The 14,077-nt window shown below is 39.0% G+C and overlaps 1 protein-coding gene across 1 annotated transcript in view; it reads right to left on the reverse strand.

Moving 5' to 3' along the window:
• WDR72 (WD repeat domain 72) overlaps nt 1-14,077 on the reverse strand; it is a 2,139,079-nt gene that overhangs the window by 1,834,113 nt on the left and 290,889 nt on the right. The window contains exon 4 of the mRNA XM_044078940.1: nt 9,501-9,579. Within this exon, the coding sequence (XP_043934875.1) occupies nt 9,501-9,579 (79 nt within the window). The remainder of the gene's footprint in view (nt 1-9,500; nt 9,580-14,077) is intronic.

Below are 14,077 nucleotides of genomic sequence, written 5' to 3' on the forward strand. Positions count from 1 at the left end.
TCATTCTCTGTAGTCCGAGATAATTTTTATGCAAGAAGTACAAACTGCTAAAAAATGCACACAAAATACATTTGCATAATTTTATGGGCAAACCTACAGTGTGTACTTTAGCTGAAACATCCAAGCTAAAGTGGGAGGTGACTGCTGCTAAAACCGAGAATGACGGTAGGTGGGTTCTGGCGAAAACAAAGAGGGGCCATTAGTTGCGTGCAGTGTTTATGACCCAAACTGTGATTTCTCTACAGTGTTTAATGCTCTTCTACAGAATCCCATGGGTTTTAACAATACTAATGCCCCAGTGTTGATTGTGGGAGATTTCAGTGTTGTGGTGGACATGGTGCTTGCTCATTCCAAACCAGAAGTAGAATGGCACTTAAAAGTACAAAAACTATGGGAAGATAGCATGTAGGATCTAGGTCTATGCGACATTTAGATGCTCAGACATGGGATCAAAGCTGGACATCATTTTGTTGCTCTGAATGATGGCTCCAGGCATTTATTGGTTACCAGCTCCTTTATTCAAAAAGTAACAGACACAGTGATGAGGTCATACATTCCTTCTAAGAACAGATTGGTATAAGTTTTACTCTTAACAACATACTAAACTCAAAACCAAAACCAATAGGTTCATAGGTTCATAGGTTGGTACTAGGCTATCAGCCCTAGGGCCTATACAAGCCTAGCCATAACAATTCCCTGGCTATTTCTTCCCACATTATTTACTTTCCTGGACCCCTGTCTAGCAGGGCAACTGACGTGATCCCTGGGGTGAATTTCCTTTCTCCCATCCAATCGTCAAGGTTCCTCTTGAAGAGGTCCAAAAGGCACTCTGCTTGACATGTATGGGCAATCTATTCCAGAGTCTGGGGAGTCTCTGGGTCAGGAACCTATCCCTCCAGCATGTTTTGTTTATTGTGATGACAAGGTTTAGATCCCTGGAGCGTGTAGCTCTGAGGGATTGGGATTTCTTTAAGTGTAGCATGTCCAACAGCTCTGGGTTTGACATGGCCTTGTATGTTAAGCAGAGATCGCCTCTGAGTAGACGATATGCAACAGAGTATAGCTGGAGTTTTTTAAGGCGGTCAGCGTAGGGCATCTGCTTTAGGCCTGTGATTCTTTTAGTGAGGTATTTCAGAGGCCTTTCTAGTTGTTGCAGATGTCTTGAGAGGTACATACCAAATGGGGCGTTGTATTCTATAATGGGTCTAATGAGGGATGAGTACAGTGGGACAATGACCTCCTTTTTTCTGGATGAAAAGCCCTTCGTGATGAGGTGTGCCACATAGAAGGATTTCCTGACTGTTGTGTCGATGTGGTTATCGAAGGTGAGACCACTGTCCACCTGTGTCCCTAAGTCTCTTATCACACTTTCTGTGTTTAGTGTACTGCCACCTATATGGTAATTCATGGATACATGTTTTTTTTCCCAAAGGGGATAACAATACATTTCTTGGCATTGAGCTTGAGCCCATGGCTCTGGCACCAAGCATCTGTTTCTGTAAGGCCCTTTTGTAGAGTATCCACATCATTTGGGGATTCAATAATGGCTCCCAGTTTGCAGTCATCTGCAAACTTTGTTAGCCAGAGTCCCTTAGTGTTGACCTGTACTTCAGAGAAGTAGATGCCAAACAAGAGTGGCCCCAGGACTGAACCCTGAGGTACTCCACTTGTCACTTGTCTGGAGCTGGATTTGGAGTCGGCTACTTTTACAGTGTGGGTTCTATCAGTAAGCCATTTAGCAACCCATTGGGTGACATAGGGATTAATGCCCAACTTAGTAAGTTTATCTATGATTCCAGAGTGGGGGATGGTGTCAAAGGCCTTGGCAAGGTCTAGATAGGCTGTGTGGACCACCTTACCCTTGTCCATGGCTCTGGAGACTGATTCAAAGAAGTCAATCAGGTTCAGGAGACAAGATCAGCCCTTCACAAACCCAAACTGGGTGGGGTCCAGTGTTTGAAGGTTGCCAGTGTCTTTGTTTATAAGTTCCATGATAATACGCTCCATAGCCTTGCATATAAGGCTTGTCAGACTGATGGGACGGTAGTTTCCGGGATCCAAGGTGGATCCCCCCTTGTGGATTGGGATAACTGTAGCTCTGCGCCACTCAGTGGGCACGGAACCTGAGGTGAGGCTATGATTAAACATGACACTTAGGTGAGGTGCCAGTTCATATTGTAGTTCATGTAGTACACAGCCCGGGATGTCATCTGGTCCCATGGATGCTGTATTCTTGGCTTTAGAGAGTGCGTTTTGTACCTGTGTGGCTGTTATTACTGGAATTTGGCAATCTTCTGGTATTGAGATGGGCCATTTAGGGGGTGAGAGGGTGGTGAAGTTGACACTGAATTGATCTGCCAGGATATTGGCAATATCCTTTGGATCAGTATATTTAATGCCATTCTGTTTTAGCTCAGAGCAGATCTGAGCATTGCCATTTAGATTCTTGACATAGTTATAGAATGCTTTGTGGTTGTCTTTGGAATCTTTGGCAATTTTATTTTCGTAACTAGCTTTGGAGGATTTTATGAGGCATCTCAGTTTCTTACTGAGGCTAGTAAGGGAGTTCTTTGCATCCTGGGATTTTCCTCTTTTCTGCAAAAGTTTCTTCCTTTTGTTGTAAAGTTTGTTTATGGCAGGGGACCAACAGATTGGTTTCCTTTTTTTGGATGAGAGTATTTTGGTTCTATTTGGGATGGCACGATGCATGCATGAGTGGATGTGCTCATACAGTGCTTTAGTGTAGGATTCAGCAGTTGAACTTTCAGTTCCCGTCTGCATGGGTGTCATGAAGTTTGTCACTTCTGATTTGAGTAGCATGAAGTTGGCTTTGGAGAAGTTTTTTATGGTGGTTTCTTTACTGGGGGTGGGGGTGGGATGTGGATGTTAAGGGTGATTAGCTTATGGTCAGACCTGACTAACGAGGGGGTGACCATAGGTATGGAGCATTGATTTCCCATGTTGGTAATGACCAGGTCTAGGATATTGAAGCCTCTGGTGGGACTATGGATTAGTTGATCCAGGGCGTTGGAATTTATGAATTCCAAGAACTGTTGCGCAAAGGTGTTGGGACATGAGTAGTTTTCTCAGTTAATGGCAGGGTAGTTAAAATCACCCAGTATTAGGGTGTTTGGTTCTATCTTAATATTTACCAGTATGTTTAGAAAGGTGTAGTGAGAATCTTGGGGTATGGTGGGGGATCTGTAGCAAGCTACAATTTGGATTGCAGTCTTACCGAGTGTTAGTTGCACTTGGAGAATTTCAGACACGTTGTGTTGGCCAACTAGCCTGGTGGTGTGAATATCCTTGGTGAATATTGACACTCCTCCACCTTTAGTGTTTCGGTCCTGGTGTGGTGGCCGAAAAGTGTGGTAAGAGTTGTAGCCTAGTATTGCAGGGGTGCTCTCTGGAGCCTTGAACCAGGTCTCAGTTACTGCACAGATATCGATGTTCTCCATTTTTAGGAGTTCCTCGAGAGAGTGCATTTTGAGGCTTAGACTTCTAGCATTGAGTAGCATTACCTTCAGATTTTGCATGCTTGTACCTGTTACGGTGGTGGTTTTGTCCTTTGAAGTTTGCCTAAAAAAAGCACTATAGGGGTGGCAAGAGCCTTAGCCAGTAACCTGAATCCCAGGGGCGACAGGTGCAGACCATCTCTGGCAAAGCATCGTGGTCTGTCAATCATGTCATCCCAGGCAGACAGATACTGGATCCCCTTTGAATGACACCATAAGCTTAGCCAATTGTTGAAGTCAATCATTTTATCCTTATATTGCGGTATCATTCTGGGCGAAGGCAGGATGCTACTCAGGGCTAGGGTCATACCTGCCTGGGCCACATGATCCAAGAGCTCTTCCATGTCTCTTTTCATGTAGTCCAGGGAGGTACGTCTCAAGTCATTCACTCCAACATGGACAATGACAGAGTCATATTTGTACTTGTTGTGGAGTGACTTGAGTGCATGCATTATGTGGCGGATCCTGGCACCCGACAGGCAGCTGACTGTAATTTTCTCCTTATTCAACCTGGTGAGAGGGACATCAGTGTGCCGGACTATAGAGTCACCTATGACTAAAGTGTTAGGTACATTGTCTTGCCTTAGGGGCTGTTGCTGGGTGGCACACTGGTGTTGTGAACTATGTGACACATTGGTTGTGATTGGTGTTTGTTTGCGTTTCAGCATCAGAGGTCTTTGTTGCTTGTGCAGGTTACAGTTAAGGGCCTCTGCATATGTGGATTTAGTGTTGCTATATGTGGGTGTTGGTGGTGCGGGTTTAGAAGGGCTATGTGTTGCTTGAGGTGTAGTGTGGGTGTTAACCTTCTCCTCTTGACTGTTTAGCACAATCTTGGGTGGAGAGAGCTTTGCTTCCATTTTGGCTATGTAAGTGCATCTCTCACAGGTTGTAGTGTTGGGTGGTAGGAGGAGAGGGTTGTCTGTGTACATGAGGCAATTGCTGCATTGCCCCAGTATGCCCAGATTCACCAGGTGGACAGGAGAAATCACCGGAAGCTGACCCTTGGACATGCCTGGTTTGGGGCTTTTTTTTTTTTCTTTGTAAAGTATAGGAGCGGTTTCCTTTGCAAGGTACTTTGCAATTATAGGCTGTTTAGTGCCTACTATTAATTTCTCCTTGTTAACAAGGAGAGTTCAGTGTTTGTATGAGTTTAAGGCTTCCTAGTGCTTTCCAGCAGGTATTACAGAAAGTGCTAGTCACAGGGATGCTTAAAGGTAAGAGTGAAAAGAATGCACTCTGCAGTATGCACTAGAGAAGTTAGATGTGAAAGTAGGTAACTTGAGTTTTACCTGTTTAAAAAGTTAAGGTTTAGTGGAGAGTTACTATTTTTAAAACAGCAAGATGGATTGAAAGGGGTGGTCACTTTTGTATTTTGGTACTATGAAATACTGTAGGATGGCCAATAAATTTAAATAATTGAAGAGGTGGGATTTCAAAAATAATGATTTTGTGATTACTCACATAAGCCAGTGAAAGTAGAGATAAATGAGATATATGGTCAGATTAACATAAGAGGATAGACACTAAACTCCATCTTTCTTTATGATAGTGGGTCTGTTGATTTTATTAGGAGGGAAGTTCTCTTAAGTATCTAGTTTGCCAATATATGCATGTCATAAGAGTTTTAAATTACACATTTATGCTATTTGTACAGGTGACTGGCATTTATATAAACATGACACCCAAATTAGAGAGTGAAGTGGGCAACTACAGAGAGGAGTCACAAATGTACCTTTTGTAGAAAGCCATATGTCCCAGCTTACAAGCAAGTTTAAACAGAATTATCAAGAAAACTTTAGGAAACAGCAGAGCTACAACTAAATATGCATGTGTGCAGTTTGGGCACTGCAAGACAATTACGGTAAATGCTTAGCTTTCAGGCTGAGGCAAGGGCAGATGAAAGCTATAATTCATGGTATCTCAACACCACATGGATTAGTCACTAGAACTGAATAGACTGATGCTGAGTTTGTCATACGTTATGCCAGTCTTTATTCAGATATTCCATCACCTCCACACAGGTTCATCAGTTAATACAGGACTTGTTGAATAGCTCATGGCTTGAGGCCCCGAGGCTTGTAATTTCATATCATCTGAAGTAATCAGTATCCTTAGAGGAAGTAGACTCAGCTATTACTATCACGCCAAGTGGAAAAGCTCCCTGGGTGGACTAGGTAATGTGTATAAAACCCTAAAAGACGTAAATAAAGAGCAACATTCAATACTATTTAATGAGACATTTCTATGTGGTGTCATTCCAACTTCCCTTATAACTTCAGTCCATGCCAAAATGTCTTTTTCACCGTCCATAAACTCTATCAAAGGACAATCCAGCATGGACCATGTCCGAGCTTTCACCACTTTACCCCAAAATTAAAGCAAAACATCCAAGCCTGGCAATGTCAATAACAGTTGATTCTGGGAAGTACATTGACTGTTTCAGCTGGTCATTATTTCTGGTCATTCTTAGCAAGTAAGGACTTCTATCCAGAATACATAAAGACAATTCAAGCTCTTTGTTTCAGTCTATAAACTACGGTTTTATCTGGTAATACATTTTCACTTTCCTCCTGGCCACATCTCAAAGGTTTGAGTCAAAGGTGCCTTCTGTATTCTTCCATTTCTTAGTAACTATAAAGCTTTTGTTTCCACATGTCAGATTAATGTCAGTTCTTTGAAGAAGACTAATTTAGTGTTAATATTTCCAGATGACTGCCTTCTGTTCTCTGTGGATCCAGTGAGAAGCTTGTCATTTATTAGTAACCATCTAGATGTCTCTTGCAATATTTCTAACTTAATGGTGACTACATCTAAAAACTGAAATGTCTGCAGTAAATCAACCTACAACCTAAAGTGTAAGCTGATAGTGACAGGTCCTTTACCTTTAAATTTTTAGTAGCACATGGAGAGACTTAGACATTAAACTACATGTTAATATCCAGTCTCTATTAACCACCAACTTAAAAGTTCTTTGGGATGAACTATATTCATAAGGGCATCAATATAGGGGCATCCTCTTTCAAAAATTAGGGGCACCATCTTTTAGTGAATAGATTGGCAAGTTAAGAGGTTCTGTCATTTTCATATATAACACAATGCTTAGGTTCAGACCTAATGCAGCCTTCTCTTCTCAACTGAAGGAAATATTCTGTTTAGATTGTTGTGACCAAAAACACTATTTCCAGTCACAGTGTACAGTCTTATCCTCCTCTGTATGTGACATGATCCAAGCTGAGCAGATGTCTTCTGGATGGATGGCTCTATTAATACTAGGGCTATAACTCTGAGAGAACCTTGGCTATATAACTTGCTTCAGAGACCGCACGTAAACTTCACAGCTCAGATGTTAAGAGAGTTCATAAGTATGTTTTGAATGGAAGGTACTGAATGGTCACTCAGTCAACAGTACAGAGCATTACAGAAACTAGACTGAATGCCTTACTTATTTGGGAAATGTCTGAAGTTTATATATGATGGCTACTGGACCCCATTTAAAAGTTTCCACTTTATTTGCTACTTTCATTATACAAAGACTGTGTTGATAACATGATTGTGGATACAATTCTTGGGCAGCCACTTATTGAAAATACTTAGTGAGCAGTGGAGTAGGTTCATAGAAAGACAGAGAGAGAGAGAGAGATTGCGCAATAGGTGCTGCTCTCAGCAGACACTTGGACTTTGTTTTATTCTGCATTTTTTATAGTCTTATCTATACCTTCTAGAGATTTAATAATACACATCTAAGTGATAGTTTGGCATTACATAGCCACCCAGCTGAAAATTGTACCCCATCATGGGTATGCTAAAAGTTAAATCAGGTGTGACATTCAGCTCAGTGTTGTTAACGATCTCATTACAAAGTGTAAAAATTGAATTCAGTTGAAAACAATAGATATAACCATTGCCTCACTGAGACGCTGCCTGTTTTTCCAGGCTGCTAAGATACAGACTGCACATCTAGTAGGCATTAAATGACTGAGTATTTTATTGCTGGGTGCATTAGGCTGTCCATCTCCTTGTACAGTCTGAGTGATATGCTTGTGGGTAGATAGCCACCTCTGAACCTCTTTGATAATACTTGTGATTGCTGCTGAAATTCAAAAAAAAAAAAAATGAAAAGGTAATTGTTCAAACATTGTTACAACATTATACAAAAATACTGCCACAAAAGGCAAAGTATTACAAAACAAACTTCATAATAAATTAGCTAGGCGAAAGAAACACTCAGAACAAGTCTATTTGAGTGGTTTCATTCTTTAATTGTAAGAACTTCATCGGAAAAGCAAGAAGTACTGTTACAATATTCTTTATTTTTATTTCAATCTACTGTCATTTTCATGTTATTGCATTACTGATTAGAAAAAGAAAAAACTTTGAAGTGCTGCAGACTATACAGAGGAATATTTTGATATTTTGTTGTTACTATGAGAAGCAGAGCTACACATAAGGCCTATGTTACTAAAGCTCCTGCTCAAACTATTTCTAGGTTTCTAGGTTTAAAATTTAGAAATACAAGCACTTTATTGTAATATAAAGTTAAAACTGAAGCAAGCTGGCTACTTGCAGTGACTTAATGGCTTGCTACTATTGATAGAAATGCTGATTTTTGTGTAAATGTACAAGTTGCTATTACAGGCACAACAAGAAAGAAGACGGCCAATCAACTGGTGACTATTCCGATTTCATTTGTAGCCAGTTTATGTATTTCTTTTTTTCCTTACATGAAGAAAAATGCATGTCCATGCTGTTTGTATGCCTATGTGTCGATCCACATCTGTCTATGGAGCTCCATCTATCTATCTATCTATCTATCTATCTATCTATCTATCTATCTATCTATCTATCTACTGATAGATAAACAGATGAAGAGTTATAGATAGATGCAGCAACACACATACACAAACACACACACACACACACACACACACAATTATATGCATTTATGTCTGTGTAAATGCATACAACTAAAATGGCATTGTTGACAATGTAGGGAATATGACTAGTGTATTTATGGGTTAAAAAGGTAATAAAAATATATTATTCCATTGTATTTCAGTTTTAAATGTCATATGCTGCAGATTTTACAGATATCTTGACTGTTTAGAGTTAATGTCTGTTTGTTTATTTGTTTGTCTGTATTTGCTTGTCAGAAATGAGTACAGGTTTTATGGTCCAATGTCATCCATATCTCAGGAGGTTACAGAAAAGTAAATATAAAAATTCATAATAAATCTAACCCCACAATGGCACTTGTATACCTGTGGTATCCTTGTTATGGATATATTTATACACAGACATACTTCAGTATTACTAGAAACACAGGACAAGCTTTTCTATATTATTTAATTAGTGAAAACAACAAATGACAACCTTTCTGTGGAAAAAGAATATCTTTTTAAAATATTTAAACAAGGTACTCTATGGCTTAATATGTGCGTATAAAAATAGAGCTCAGCAATAACTTTGAACTTACCATCTTTCTGTGTGATTACAGAAAATGACAACACTATTTACATTGTACAAAGATACAGAAGTTTATACCACACTTGGCTGTAGTCTGTAATGAAAAAATAAGTGTGACTACACAACGGAGTAAACAGCGAGAGTAAACAATTAACTGATTTAAAAATAATACTTCAAATCAGATTTTCCTTATCCTCCTTGTTAATATTGCACTGTAAAACGTTACTACTGAAACAGACAGTATTGTAGGTTGTTATGGTCTGGTACACGCATGTACATTACAAATGGCTAAGTTCTGCAGCAGGCAAAAGATTGCTATGCAAAAGGAAGTGCAGAAAAATTGTATAATATTTTCTGACCGTAATTAGGCTTATACCAACAAACTATATTTTGATAAAAGTAGTCAGTTTAGCTAAAAAATGAACATTTGTTTAATCTGCAGTGAGAAAAGCTAAAATGAACATGTATGTTTTAATTTGCAATGTGAGAAAAGAAATTTAAATTAAAAGTTGGCATACTTACACAGATTGAAGTATGAACGTACGGAAGCTTTGTGTTCTCAATGCACTGTCCGTTGGTAACATTCCAAAGGCACATCTCCCTGCCAAAGATACCCCAGTATTATCTTCTGTCATTTCCACTCAATTGGCTAGAATAATTTTGTGCTACCAACTTTCCCTTTAGTGCTGCAGTTAAATGCAATCTGTTCATTTGTGTGGCTTTTTGTTACAGATTACTGGGTAAGAAAATGCTGAGGCCATTACTACAGGGATGACATATCCATACATTTGTTGATAATTACACCTTTCTGCCTAGCAGCAGACCTCCACTTAAGGCCTTGCTGCTACCAAACATTTGGCCTGCAACGTATTATAGGGTTAAAGTCATTATGTTTTGTCAGTTTGTCACTATAACCATCATTTGTTGGAACTACATCCCAGTTAAAATGGCTCATTTCATACAACTTCAACTGCGTAGTATGAAAAGCACAATGAATCTTTGACTGCACACCTTATAGCTTCAGTTAAAGAGGCCTCTAGTTGTTAACCTCTTGAAAATAAACAGTGCCATCCAGAGGCTAATATCAGAATAGCATCATGTTACTAAACCTGAAGGTGTACTGCTCATCTAGACTAAAAAAAGCAGTTATTGCAACAAAGTGAAAATAAAAAGTCAACCAGAAAAACATGGTAAATGTTGTAAAAGTATAACTTATTTACTTAATTCAGACAGATCATTCATGTGAATGTGAGTAAGGTCACATGCTATGCCCTTTGTTTTGACAATGTTTCAGACGTGCTTCTGTTTTTTTTATTTTTTTTTTTATTTTTTTTTTTTTAGCACTGATGAATTCAATGGAAAGTGAAGCTGGAAAAATGCAATAAATACAAGTTTAAATGAGAACAAGCAATTTGTCTTATTTAAGTAAGTGTTTCAAAATAATGCAGTTCCTCTTTTAAATGGCTCTAGTCTAAAATGTAAACAATGACCTGGCTTAAAAAAGTCGTGATGTAACAATACACACAGTAATAGAATTAGGCACACTATATCCTTTGATGATTCTCTGAATCGAGAGTTGATCACATTTATTAAACATTAATACTACAGTTATGCTGAAAGAATTTATATAACTTGACCTAACAGGACTACTAGGTGCACTCTTCATTTACAGCCTCAAAACAGGTTATGTATCAGGTGAATGCTGGGCTGTAAACGTAATCCCTTTTCATATAGATGGACCGTCAACTGACCCCAGGAACTAGAGACCCATCAGTATGACAAGTCCAACATGCAAACCATGAAACGACTTATTATGGAAAAACTCAACAAGGACGTTGGCAACCCACAGACACTGAACCTATCCCAGTTTGGCTTTGTTAAGGAAAGGTCTTGCCTATTCATCCTGGTAGCATTCTTCAAGAGGGTCGCCAAGGTTATAGATGAGGGGAAAATGGTGCAACGTGCCTACTTTGAACTGACTGAGGTGTTCTACAAAGCACGTTACTCAGTTATTGCTGAAAAACTTTCAGAACCAATATGCAGAACTGGCTGGCACACAGATAGGAACCACAAAGTCAGGATTGGTAAGACCACCTCCACCCAGAGACTGGTCACAGGTAAAGTACCCCAGGACTCCAATTTGGGGCTGCTTCTGTTGGGCATCAACTTCTTGGAAGTCAAGGTTAATTTCAAAGGCCTCTGGCTCACCAAGTTCACAGATGACTGCAAATTTTGAGCTGTCATAGTTTCCCCCATGACACTGACATCCTACAAGAGGGTCTAAAACAAATGGCTCATGACAAAGCCATAGATTAAAACTCAACATGAAGAAATGCATTATAATTCCTTGTGGAAAACTGTCCATCCAAAGAGCAATGTAATGCTCTTTGGGAAATTGCCTACCCAAGCTTATTACTTCCTCAAAAAAACACCCTCTCAAAGTTGATAGTTAGGGATCTGGGAACATATGTTGACAGTAATCTGACCTTCGAACAGCAAGTAGCCAAGATAGTAAAAAATCATTCTATGTTGCCCAACTTATAAGCAAGGGTAAAGCATCCAGGTCCAAGGAGGTTGTAGTACCACTCTACCCAACCCTTGTCAGACCCATCAATGAGTGCAATGTTCCTTTTGAGAAACACCTAATCAGGCACTTGTAGCCCTCAAAGGTTCCTCAACAAGAGAATTCAAGGTATGAATACCCTGTCTTATACAGATCATCTTAATGATCTATCTCTTACAAGTTACTGAAATGTGATCTATGCACACCGTAAAAAGCATCTTCGGATCCAGTTCTGATGGACCTCTTGCACATCCTCAAAGCAAACAACGACAGAAACACTTGATCCAAAGACCTAAACTTTGTCTGTGGCATAAATAGAACATGCTGGAGAGTGAAATGTGTGTCTCAAAGGATCTGCACACTATGGAATAAGCTCCCCATCTATGTAAAGCAGAGTTTATTCCTTACCTTATTCAATATAAGCATCTCTCTCTGCTAAAGTGCTCCTTCCACTGAATCAGCCTTGTACAACAGTTTTCCTTTTAATCAGACAAATATGAGCTGGTCATATAAACAATCACATAATTAAATTTCAGCCTAAGAAAAAAGAGCTTTGCTGTTACATATAAAGCATTTCAGAGGAAAACTGCTATGTCAGAGGAACTTGATGAACTTTTAGAGCTGCAAACATAGCATGGCCAGTATTGCACATGTCAAAGATAGAAAAAGACATACCAAAGCTACCACTAATATTTGCTAATCAAGAATGATTGTTATAAAAAAGGTTAAAAAGATAACAATACCAGCATTTCTGAAATGTATTTCTGGAGTTAAGAATCATGGATAGTTGATGGTGCTTTGGCTTTAGCTACACCTTTGGTGAGCCAGTGATGGAAGGCAAACAAGGGTGCCTGAGCTAATGTCTAGGTAAATGGAAATGAATGGCTAAGGCTGGGATACTCATCTTATTCGAATGTGGTAGAGGGTTTGAGGGGATGCCACCATAAGCATACCTCCTTTCAAAGACTGTAAAACCAAGATTAAACATTGATTCTGGGAATGCCACAGGTAGGCGTACTGCACATGGAATCATTAAATATGCTCTTTAAAACCCAGGGCAGTGTGCACTGAATTAGTCCAGAAAAAAAAAATAGCAAAATAAATAAAAAATGAAAAAGCTGAGCTCTTATTCCATCAAGGAAGGCCATGAATTCTCCCCCATACACACATATTGTGAGAACTGCTGAATGCTGATAGAGATGTTCCTTTTCAAACGGTATATAAATAACAAATGTATATGCATGTGTGTGCACGTGTGTTGGCAGAATCTATAGGTATGCATGTAGGAAAAAACAAAAGAAATCATACACTGGGAAAAGTACCAAAAAATAAAATGCTTAATTCTCAATAGAGCACTTTTGGCAATAAAGGCTTGATCAGAACTGAGTTTAAAATCACTTCACATACAGATATGTGATAGCATTAGTAAATGCGGGCCTTTATTAGGTAGTAATGTTAATGCTGTGAGTGGTAGTGGCCATAAGAGAAAGGAGAAGGTTAGTATGTATAATGATTATACTAGTGCCTTTGTATAACTTATAGTGTTGATGACAAAGCTATTAATAACATTATCATCAATAACTGGAGAGTTCATGCTTGTCCAGAAATATTAAATAAAACAAAGGAGAATCCAAAGGTTTGTAGGGAAGAAAGGCTGTAAGTTGAAAAATTGGTTTAAATGTGTGCATTTAGATTATACGGTGTGGTCAGAGATTTCTAGAACAGGTACTTTTAAGTGTGGTTCTTTTAGGTTGAGCCAATGTATTTATGAAGAGCAACAGATTTTGATCAGAAATTAATGATAATAGCTACTGGCTTTTTTAGTTCTAAGACTGAAACAGTGGTTTATTGCAGTGCATGTAAAACGTGATGCATTTTATTTGGGGAAGACCTTTAAGAAGCTTTCTGAAAGAACTGCAAAGCATACTAATACAACTAAAAATAAAGATTATATGAATGCTTTGGGTAACCATTCTGAGTTGTGTGGTAATTTTAGGAAGTTCTATTTTTGTTTTGGATAATGTTGCAAGTAATGGTATTGGTGGAAATAGTGATAATTATCTTAAAATCAAGAAATTAAAATGGCAGGTTAAACTTAATGCCAGAAAGCCACCTGGTTTGAACGGCCACAGTAATATTAAAAGTATTTTGAAATATAAATGTTTTATTGTTTATTGCTGAGTATATATCAAGTAGGTACTGTAACTTCTAACTGAATGCACTCTTTTCCACACTGTCACAAACCTGCTGTGCGGCATTGGTTGAGTCATGATGAATATTTCACTATCCTTACACTGGAGCCTGATTACCATGAGTCTGTCACTAATTCTGATGACATTCCTTGATCTCTTTGAAGTGTCTCCCTCACCACAGTTCCCGTACCATGTCTAGCCTGTCCTCCTCCTGATTTGTAGACTCTGGAATCCAGGCTTGATTCACTGCTTTTGTCTCCTGAATATATAGAATCTCACGCCATCTCCTTACCATCATGTCATCCCCTTCTAATCTTTCTCCTGTCATTGAGCCAACAATGAGT

The sequence above is a fragment of the Protopterus annectens genome, chromosome 7.part1 (assembly GCF_019279795.1).
Source record: "Protopterus annectens isolate FY-2018-M chromosome 7.part1, PAN1.0, whole genome shotgun sequence".
NCBI classification, from domain to species: Eukaryota; Metazoa; Chordata; order Ceratodontiformes; family Protopteridae; genus Protopterus; species Protopterus annectens.